The sequence below is a fragment of the Cucurbita maxima genome, unplaced genomic scaffold, assembly GCF_002738345.1.
Source record: "Cucurbita maxima cultivar Rimu unplaced genomic scaffold, Cmax_1.0 Cma_Scf00026, whole genome shotgun sequence".
Classification (NCBI taxonomy): domain Eukaryota; kingdom Viridiplantae; phylum Streptophyta; class Magnoliopsida; order Cucurbitales; family Cucurbitaceae; genus Cucurbita; species Cucurbita maxima.
The window spans coordinates 2,858,057-2,869,544 of NW_019272042.1; the positions used below are offsets into that span (position 1 = coordinate 2,858,057).

General features: G+C 32.9%; 1 protein-coding gene across 2 annotated transcripts in view; it reads right to left on the minus strand.

The window, feature by feature from the left end:
• Positions 1-8,812, minus strand: part of LOC111499223 (probable acyl-activating enzyme 16, chloroplastic) — a 17,919-nt gene extending 9,107 nt beyond the window's left edge. The window contains exons 1-6 of one of the 2 annotated variants that reach the window (XM_023150749.1): positions 8,355-8,812; positions 5,133-5,324; positions 3,943-4,057; positions 3,072-3,159; positions 2,549-2,760; positions 1,679-1,797 (exon numbers count right to left, since the gene is read on the minus strand). In XM_023150749.1, coding sequence (XP_023006517.1) covers positions 1,679-1,797; positions 2,549-2,760; positions 3,072-3,159; positions 3,943-4,057; positions 5,133-5,324; positions 8,355-8,540 — 912 coding nt within the window. In that variant the 5' untranslated portion in view covers positions 8,541-8,812. Of the gene's footprint in view, positions 1-1,678; positions 1,798-2,548; positions 2,761-3,071; positions 3,160-3,942; positions 4,058-5,132; positions 5,325-5,458; positions 6,783-8,354 lie in introns of those variants that run through there. The other variant, XM_023150750.1, reaches the window with a different exon arrangement.
• Positions 8,813-11,488: the final 2,676 nt, after the last annotated feature.

An 11,488-nucleotide genomic window follows, 5' to 3' on the forward strand; every position in this document is an offset into this window, starting at 1 on the left:
CCCCCCCCCCCCCCCCCCACACACACACACACACACACACAGACTAATCATCCCTCCCTATCGCCCCCACGTTTCTCCGTCTGGATATATTTCAACTTTCATTCTCCTCCTCCATTTTTGTGCATCACTTATGTATAATATATATGATAGCGCACACAATGAGTTATCTCCAGGATTGAGTCATTGTTAGTTTTGTGATTTATTTTGGGCTTTCACATGTTCATTTGATCAGTTTCTAGGATTCAAGCAATAAAAGGCTAAATTGATGATCCAAACAATAATAGGGAGAAATTGGAGCTTAGAGAAGTATTTTGGAGCATTAAAGTCATAAATAAGAGTGGTTAGGCAAGAATTACTGAGAACACAGCATCTCAAAGCCATTTGGAGCGTTTCAATGCTCAAAATCATGCAACAGAACCTTAAGACCTGCAACGGCAGTGTCTAGATGTTATGATTTAGAAACTTTTGCCACTCAACGCCGCTGAGCGCTCCTAAACACTTGAATTTTTCTGTAACATTGAGACGTTGTCTGTAGTTCTCAGCCTCTTAATGCTCTGACTAGGGTTTCTACATATTCACCTTTTTCAAACCGATTTTGGGGAGTCTGGTCAAAGGGAAAAACTCTACTTTCAAATTTTCTTAGTCCTTGGGGGTTGAGAGCATTCTTGAGAATTAAAGAAGATATTCAAGACTCGAGATCGCGGTATATCGCAACAAAAACAAGTGTGCCACGGGTCAGAGAATTTTTCCTTTCCTTTTTACTTGGAATTTTTCGTTTATGAATGTTTATCAGATGAGTTCATGTTTCTGTTGAATACTCAGTGCTTGAACTCAGCTCTTAGATTTTGGTGTAATTGATTGGATATTTATTTTTGGTTGATTCAAGGTCTTATGTTTATATTAAAGAAAATTAATTCATGTGCTCTGAAGCATATTTTTCTATTATTTTAGACAATGATTTAAGTTTTGGCTTGGAAAAGTAAAATTTAGATCTAGATTGGGATGTATTACTATATGCACAATGTTGCATGAGAATGAAGGTTTCATGTAGATGTTACTAGAAGAGGTTTTGTTAATGCTTTGTTCTCTAGAAGATCTAGAATGTCACATTATTTTTCTAATAGAACAAGAAAATTAATTGAACTAGGAAAAGTAAATTAATAGTTTTGAACCTCTTAGCTTGTAATTGTTATATGCTAAAATTGAGTTGTTGATTGATCAAATTGTATACAAATTGACGAAGTCACGGTCTAAGAATGTCTCCTCTGTTTATCTCCACATAGGTAGTTGATTAGTTTAAGATTATTTCGCTCTTTCTTTTAGGTTCTCTGCATAAAATTAGGTCTAGTAACTACAGTACTTAATCAAACTTGAGAACCAATCATGTTGATGTGACTCGACACTCAATGCACTATACAAAAATTTGGTGCCGTAAACATGTGGTTTGCATGCATAAAAATCATGCAACAAACTGCTACCAAGGATCTACATTCAGAATATCAACTAAAATAACATTGTCAACTATTACCACTGCAACCTTCATCTAACCTTTACCCACACAAAATGAAAGCTGACCTCTTATTTTTAGGTAGCTTACTGTAATAAATATGTAGTGAGAATTATGGTTCCAGTAGCCTCATACTACAAAAATAACTGAACGAGAGGTAATCAAACGAACCTGATGCAATAAATTTCGATGGGTAAGCATGACACCTTTAGGGTTTCCAGTTGTGCCACTTGTATATACAAGTGTAGCAATATCATCCAAGCTGATAGCTTCATATGTATAATGCTGCTCTGTGGATCAGTTCCATGAGAAAATTAAAAGATAGAGAAATGGGATTGGGAGGTAACCAAGTACCGAGTAAAGTTTAAGCATTTTAGATGTGCAAGATTAGATTTATTATGGAAAAATGATAGCCTTTGCAAAAAGGAAAAAGAAACATAAATAATAAAGTTTTGACAAGCTTGTTACCTAGACAACTTTGAACAGATTGGATGGCATGAAAACTAAATCTATTTATCAAGAAAGATAGAGAGAAATCGTCAAGTTCAATTGGTAGATCGACTGAATGGAAAGAAAGGTAGAGGCCAAAAGATAAAAAATTAATAGGTTGTAAACGAGTTGTTTTTTCCTGCCAACTAGAACCTCCACTAGATTGTCCAAACAGTTACACAATGTTGATATGGTTTTTAAAGGACAAAAATTCCTAGTTATTTTAAAACACCAAGTTTAAACTAGTGATTTCAAGAATCAGAATCATAAGATGGTCAGATCTTGTCTTTCTAAAGATATATATAATACTCATCCAAACAATTTATGCAAGGTAGATATAATACTCTTTTAGCTTAAGCTTACATCAGGATCCCTTCTTTTGGTGTCTGTTAAACTTTAAATTACAAACCCTCAGGCCTCAAAATAGAGAGATGGGATGCCACTTCTAATATTCTTAAAAATATGAACAAGACTAAGTTCAAAGAGATTAAACAGTAAAACCTGCTATGATTTCTGAGTCCGAATTTCTTGACAAGAAGCTAAACAACTTACTAGCATCATGAGAATCAAGCATAACTTTACGACACTTTTGTCCCATATCCACGATGTCATTGTAATCAAAAACTGAAATACCATCCATTCCCTCATCAGCCAGGCTAGATTTTTCTCCCCATAGAAGAATGACACATCTCATGGAGGCCTTCAAATGGAATGTTTCTACAATTCGATTGAACAATTCAGGGTTGTCCACAACTAATGCTACACTGTGGAGAATAAAATGTAGAATCATTTAATGTATATGATATAGTTTTAAGGAAAAATAGTTGACATTAATACCGTTACTGTCTCAGTAACATAAGACTATGGTAAAGCAATTTGTAAAGAAATGAAAAAAGGAAAAATTAACCAAACTACATAGGAACCAATTTTATGTATCAGTGCCCTATTTTTTTAGAAATTGATGTGTGTGGCATCCACAACTTTAATATAAAACAATGATCAAACTAAAGCAGACTCTGTATATAGAATAATGTAAATACTTCTGACTCTTGACTGAATTAGGCTTCAAACAAACCTTTCAGAGTGATTGTATATTTGCAACAGCTCCTCACTAGATGATCTTGAACCTCTAACAACATTAATTGCTCCCATTGTCATAATACCTGAATCCAAATGATAAAAAAAAAATATAAGGAAAAAGTGTAGAAGCTAAACTACCAATAAGACAGTTTTCAAATCCTAAATGATCGAAAAATTTTCTATGGAACAAATGCGTCCTTCCCTGACAAAATTTAGATGAACAGATTGCTCGCTTCAAACATATACAACTTCAATTTTGACTTTTGCCTACATTTTACTCTTGACTTTTTCAAAAAAAAAAAATTCATGACAACTTTCATTGAGAAAATTAAAAGAATACTAGGGCACACAAAAAACCAAGCCCACAAAAGGAAATCCAATTAAAGAAGAATCTCCAGCAATACAAAATACTTCCTAAAGAATTACTAAAAAAGATCTTCAAAATCTAAGCCTAAAAGGAAACAAGAAATCTAATGAAGGGCCATAATCCATAAATAGCATATGCATACCAACTGAATGCAGATCAAGTGTCTCACCAGTATAACTGAAATCACTCACGATTTTAGGTTTCCCATTATTACTTCAAAAACAGTTTGGTTTCAACTTGAGGACACTAATTTTTGCTTGAACAGTTATTCATGATGAAAATTTATATTGTACATTCTTTCTACTGCATAACAAGGATATGAATCCCTGTTTGGTCCCCTCTTGTAGCAACGAGAATTCTTATCTCCTTGGCCAGAGAAGAACATAATATATCAATCTAGAGGATGAAAGGAAAATAAGGAATAAAGGGTAACAGTATACTAGCTAATGACATATCAAGGCAAGAAAATTAAATGTAACTCTTTATAATCAAAACATACCTTGATCAGCAACAAGCCATCGACATGAATTATCAGCAAAGAGTGCAATCTTTTCATCTGGCTTTATTCCAATGGCTCTAAGGCCTTCAGAGAAGTTCAAGATACTTTGTTCTAACTGAAAATTAAAAAAAAAAAAAAAAAAATTAAAATGTAAATACTATAAAGTATTTGTACATGTTAGATTTAAAAGTAATATAAGAAACAAGATGGCATGTTGGTTCCCTGCTAAAACAAAAATAAAAATAATCACTGACTGAAGCAGACTTTAGGGTTTAACCCATGGTATATGTGAGGAATGTTGGGGAAGCTAGAATTCTATGCTTCTATAAAAATTTGGTCACAAGACAAATTCAATTTCAAGTTTGAAATATCTTGAAAATAAGTATTAAAATGGTTATTTCATGATTTAAATCACATTTTTCATCTCCAGAATAATAATAATAATAAATGACACTAGTGATTCACTAAAGTAATAATACAAAATATAAATTCATCGTCATTACTTTATCTTAAAATTAATTAGTACTTGCTGAATAACAAGCAAATAATTCATAACTAACAAAAGGGTATAAATCCATTATTCACTCGTAGCCATAATTACCCGCTTATTCATTGCATGAAAGGTGATAGAATTAATTATTTTCAAATTTATAATTAAAAGAAAAAGGTTCAGAAGTCAGGAAGTCCAAGGTGGTGTAACCTTTATCCTCATTTTTATGCTCTACTCCTGCTTAACCAACTGATGAACTGTATCTAACATCTTTCTTAAGCTTCCAAATCCAAACAAAACATTGATATAAATTCCATTCTGCTTTGACGTTAAAAGAAAAACGTTCAGAAGTAATAAAATCCAAGGTGTTTTTAAACGCTGCCGCTATGTTTAAATTTATCCTTTTGACATCAATATAATCATCTTTTGGGTTATTGTACAAGTAATGTCATATCCCAGTGAAAACTACGAGATGGTCATCCATCAATCTATAGGACTCAAATTCCCAGCTACAATCCACTATAATATTTAAATTCTTTGGGGCAGAATTGAAAATATGGAACAGGTCCTAAATTTTGGCCACAGTATGATATCAAGTTCAACTAAATGATTAGTAAGAAGGAACAAATATTAGGATCATATTTTCCGTAAGAAAAAAGAAAATGGAAACATAAACCAATATGAAATATAGAAAGTTGACCTCCTTATACGTCATTTTTGAAGCAGGATTATGGTATGGATCCACTAATGCTACCCGATCGCCATACCTCTCTGCTGAAGACCTCCAAATATCAGGAACTGCTTGCCACTCATCAGATACTGTTGCACTATTACCTGGCACGAAAGAACTTTCGAGGAGTGGAGAATATCTCCTTAACTGCAATGTCTCTGTCTACATTATAATGGAGGAAAAAAAAGTTCAATAAGTTTGAAGAAAATAGCTTAATAACATCAAAATGCAAACATTTTAGCACGCGAAGAAGAATGGGAGAATGAATTAAGACAAAGCATTGATATTCATGATACCTCCGGCAAAACATCATGAAAATTTGATGTCATATAGGGAATTAATAGTTTCAATAACTAGTAAATGAAAGTTTGAATACATAATCCATCACTAAGGGCGTGGAAGCTGATTTCTATCAACTGCAAGTGAGTTTAGAATGACTTTAAAGAATTGTGATTTTTTATGTGAAGCACTTTGTCGATAAGAACTTCTTAAAGAAGCATTTATACTTCAGAGGGTCCATCCAGGTATATTAATGGGAGATACGAAAAATGATTTTAGCCAATAAAAAAGCACTTCTAAAATTTCTGCAGTGTATTGTCAGACAAGCAAAAGCGATTTTGGAAATCCTAAAAGCACTTAAAGTACCTCTCCCAAATCCTTCAATTTGAGGTTTCCTAATGAATTGGTGAAAAGGCTTGAAAACGTAATTTCCTTCTAGTGTGTTAAACATAATATTAAATTTATCATTAACCCATCAGCTTAAGTTTTTAGGTTAATTAGTAATTTAACATGGTATCACAGCCCACGAATGAGTGATAGAGTGTTTACATATCATTAAATTTATCATAACCCATCAGGTTAAACTTTTGGGTTAATAAGAGATTTGACACTTCTAACCACTATCCCAATCAACTCTCCTTTAAGAGGCTGGCCTGGACACAGATTTATTGTGAAATTAAAAGCCTTAAAAGGTACTGTTAAAACATGAAACAAATAGACAAATGGATCCACCTCTACACGGAAAGAACAGTAGCTGAGGGAGTTGACTGCTTTGGATGAGATTGAGGAAACAGGATATACAGACTGTTTAAGTTACTCAAAGAAATTCAATCAAGGCTCAAGTGACGACTTTAACCGTCCAAGAGAAAATCATGTGGAAACAGAGTTGTAAGATGAAATGGTAATATGAAAGGAATACCAATTCCAGTTTCTTCCACCGTACTGTTGCTGCCAGAAGAAGAAAAAAAAACACCATTATGGAAATTCTCAACACATAAGGCAGAAGAGTATTTACTGACCAATAGATTGAAAGCAAGTTCATCAAATTCTATGAAAAGCTAAACACTAAAAAGGATGGGTCTCAGACTCCTACCTACCCCTCTCAATTGGAATCCTATTTCCCACCAACAGGCATTGGAATTAGAGAAAGAATTCACAGAAGAGGAAATTTGGCAAGAGGTTAAAGATTTGGGCTCTAATAAGACATCAGTCTGAACGGCTTCACAGCAGAGTTCTATGAAAAGGTTTGAAACATTCTTAAGCCTGATATCAAAAGAATTTTCCAAGACTTTTTCGGAATGACATCATCAAAGCAAGTCTCAACAAAATACATATTTCCTTATTCCCAAGAAAACGGAATCAAAATCTGTGGGGGGCTACAGACTCATTAACCTTATATCTTGTATGTACAAAATCATGCCAACAGTTCTCTCAGAGAGACTCAAGAGGGTCCTTCCCTCTACCATCATTGAGTATCAGTCTGCTTTGTTACTGGCAGAGAAATTCTCGATGCATCTCTTGTAGCCAGTGAACTCATTGATAATGGAAGAGGAAAAAGAGGAAAGAGGTCGTCATTAAGCTCAATGTTGAAAAAAACCTTTGATTAGATTGATTGGGAGTTTCTCGATGCAAATTCTTAAAGCCAAAGGGTAGCTGGGGTTACAAAGCCTTCCAATTGGTACAAATATAAGAAAGAGAGTAGTTACAAAAAAAATCCCAAGTCTGCACCATGTGATTTCTGTAGACAAAATAAGATCAAGTAAGTAGAATAATATACTCTGTTTTCCATGATGTGATAATTTCTGTCCAGCCATGTGATCCAAAGGAAGATTTTGACCATATTATTCCAAAGGGAATTTCCTGCTTCTGGTTAGGGTGGACCAACAACATAGTGTGAAGATTGATGGTAATGTTTTTGGGCATGAGGGTGGTCCTGCCAAAAGAGAGTTTCTGTACGAATAACCTAAAAATTTGTATCAAAATGATGAAGGAAGGAGAAGGGGGATAGAAGGTGGAACAAGAAAGCCAAGAAGCTGAAATGGGGAAATGAGAACGAGAGGGAGAAAAGGACAGGGAAGAGGAAATGAGAGAAAGCCAGAAAAAGAAATATCAAAAAATTCAAATACGGTTTGAAAATTTTGTTTGAACAACCATGTCGAATTTCATTTGATAGCCAAATTTTAAATCAACCCGTTCAATTATACCAAAAGCTTGGATAAGGGCATTCCAAAAAAACAGAGGCAAAGGAGAAGCTAATACAAATATGATCTTTGAGTCTCACTATTCCTCTTGCAAAGAAGATCATATTGACTGTGTAAGCAAACACCCTCAGAACTTAGACTTCTAATTTGAACAGGCTAACAACATCTCACACCTTTTCAAAACTCCCACCAAACTTAATAGGTTAGGTGAATAGTAGAGTACAACACGTATCGCAAGAAGTTACTTAAAGACTACAATTACAGAATAAACATTATTCCAGCCAGTTATTTAAAGCAATTTCGTTCCAAATACAATTTTCATTTGCTTTAAATCAACTCAAGATCCTCAGCAAAATGGAAAACCATCAAAAGTAGGTAGAAATCAACTTTTGGCCGTAAAGAACATTATTGATCTCCTTTCTACCAGTAATCCAAGAAATAAATACAGCTTGTTCTTTGTCGTTCCCGTATCACTAACCCCACCACAGAGACCAGAATTAATAAGAACTGACACCCATCGGAACTTTAATTAGCCACACAAAAGGAAATTATAGCGCAGAAATGGAAAAAATGAGTGAGAAATTTCTTGCTACAACGATCAAAAACAAATATAATTGAAGCTTAAAATTCAAGGAAAGACCTACCCAATCACAACTAATTCTCACTAACCTAAATCTCAATTCATACATTCAAAAGGTACTTCACAAATTACCTTATTAGATTGGCAAAAAACTCGACAATCACGGTTTGCTGAACGCCGAACTCCACTTCCAACGCAACTTTTAAGCAAATACGGACCAGTGAGGCGATAACGAGAGAAGAGGAAAGGGAGAGATTGGGAACAGTCGGGAGATCTCCATGAGAGTTGACTAGAGGTAAAGGGAAGCGCCATAGCCATAATCAATATCCAAATGGCACAAAAAACAAGATAAATTGAGGTAAAGCAGAGATCGTTCCTCTGGTGTGTTAGTATCTAAAACATATCTAAACGCAGAGTGAGAGAGAACAAAACCGAGAGAGGTGACGAACAGATTGTGGAAAATGGGATTATTGAAGACTCCGAAGAAGTAGGAAGAAAATTGGTAGGTGGAGGAAGTTAATCAAATGCTGTAGCTTTCATGTGTGACATCATGTTTTTCAGGATGCCAGAAGCTTTGCCGTCGGCGTCCTGCCTTCTTATTTCAATTCTTGAAACAAAATGTTTTTCTTTTTTATATATATACTCTAAAATATTTGTTTTAAAAAATTAATGGTTTGAATATAATTTTTAAATACTCTGAATAAATATAAATATTCTTGAAACAAAATGTTTTTCTTTTTTATATATATACTCTAAAATATTTGTTTTAAAAAATTAATGGTTTGAATATAATTTTTAAATACTCTGAATAAATATATATTTATATTTATATATAAAAAAATGAGACAGAACATTAAACATGGGTGACGAGAAGGAAGAATATAATCTCCTTTTTCAACTTAACGGGAAGAAATCTCTCCTCACAATCTCATTTATTTTTACTCCGTTCGAGATTGATTTTTGTAAATTAAATAGACGCTTTTTTTTAATTATTTTAAATATGGTAAATAGAAAGTTTTAAAAAAGATTTCTTTTAATTTAGTTGTTTATGTGTATAATATAAGTTTATAAATAAATTCAATCCAAGTTAATTTCATAAATTTTAAAGGACTAAATTAAATAAATAAATTATTTCAAATAATGTTGGAGGATTATATCTATTGAAATATTTTTTTTTAATAAGTCTTTCAAATTTCATATTATTTAATATAAAAATACAATTTTGAGAATATTAAAAAATACTAAACATCACAAACCATCCATTAACCACTTAATTTTAATAATTTATTAGATCTAAAATTAAAAGTTTTTATAATTTATCAAACTTTTTTCAAAACGTTATATCGTTAGATATCATCTCGAAACTAAACTTATAACTTAATTATAATGTCATGGTAAACGATCGGTTATCGACAATCTATGGGGTGATTTTACCGTTGAAATGACACTAATATATTTACAAAAATACCAAAGTTTGAAGACAATATTTTCTTTTACGAGACAATTAGGAGAAAACATAGTGAAAGTAAAGTTGTTGGCAATTTTTGTTGAGGATTGAGGTTGTTTTGGACTCGAATCAGAGCGTAAGCTAGTGTTACTTTCGAGTATGGACTTTCGCCATCTAATAATTGAGGTTGTTTTGGATCACAAGGGAGTTAATGTTATTTAAAAAAATTTATTATTTCAAATATTTTGATTGCCTAACCTAGGCAGGTCTAGTTGAGTTGGATTTAATATAAATAAATAAGTTTTGTTTTTAGATAAATGGGTTGATTAATGACTTAAATAATTCTAAATCTTTTATAATTATTATTTTACTCTTATTCTATTAAAAAAATAATTTATTGATATTATTAGATTATTGTTTTATTAACCTATTTGAATTTGATTTGTCTCGTTCTTAGATATATTCATCTAATAGACTATTTGTATAATGGGATATTGTTTCATGGATACAAGATAAATACGATTTAAAGGTTTAAATTTTAAATGTAACCATTCAAATTCACTACTGACAGATATTGTCCGTTTTGACCTATCGTCGTAAGCCTCACAATTTTAAAACATAGGAAAGGTTTCCACATTTTTGAATGTTTCGTTTCCCTCTCCAACTAATATGGGATCTAAAATTAAATATTTGAAAAAATAAAACATATTAAAGGTTTATATTTGTGATTTCTTTTAACATGATTAGAATCATTCCGGTTTTATTTGAATAATCTTGTTTGTGGAGTGGTTTATATTTGTGATTTCTTTTAACATGATTAGAATCATTCCGGTTTTATTTGAATAATCTTGTTTGTGGAGTGATTCGAATCTCAAACAAGTTTTATTTCCTTAAATATTTTATTAACAAGTAACAGTGATTCTTTATTGTTTTAGGGTTCTTAAATATTTTATATTTAAAGGTCGTATTTTTTAATAAGGTCGCTTAACCGAATTCTCAAGAGTTTCAAGGATGAAATCATATTGACGTGAGAGTTTTAACCTTTGTGATCCAAAGGCTTGCCTATCCATACGGCTTCTTAGATTCAATTGCTTAGGGGTTTTTATATCTGAACGAATGTACAGTTAGAATCAAACAAAACCTAGACACGGAATCCAATAATAGATAATATATATGTTGCCACGAGGAGTTTTCTACTTCCTAACCTAGCAAACTAGGTGGAACTTCAGGTTGGTTGGTTGGTACCCTGAAGTTCCACTTAGACATGGAACCCAATAATAGATAATATACGTGTTGCCACAACGTTCAACTTTTCTTCTTCTTAGCCAAGCACATTAGGTGGAACTTCAGTGTTGGTTTTCCACTTAGACATGGAATCCAATAATAGATAATATATCATGTTGCCACAACGTTCGACTTTTCTTCTTCTTGGCCTACCAAACTAGGTGGAACTTCGGGATTGGTTGGTACCCTGAAGTTCCACCTAGACATGGAATCCAACAATAAATAATATACTTGCGTTGCCACAACGTTCGAGTTTTCTTCTTGGCCTAGCAAACTATACCCTGAAGTTCCACCTCGACATGGAATCCAATTATAGATAATATACTTGTTGCCACAACGTTCGAGTTTTCTTCTTTTTGGCTTGGTATCCTGAAGTTCCACCTAGACATGGAATCCAATAATAGATAATATACATGTTATCACAACGTTCGAGTTTTCTTCTTCTTAGCCTAGCAAACTAGGTTGAACTTCATGGTTGGTTGGTACCCTAGCGTTCCACATAGCCATGAAATCAATAATAGATAATATACCTGTT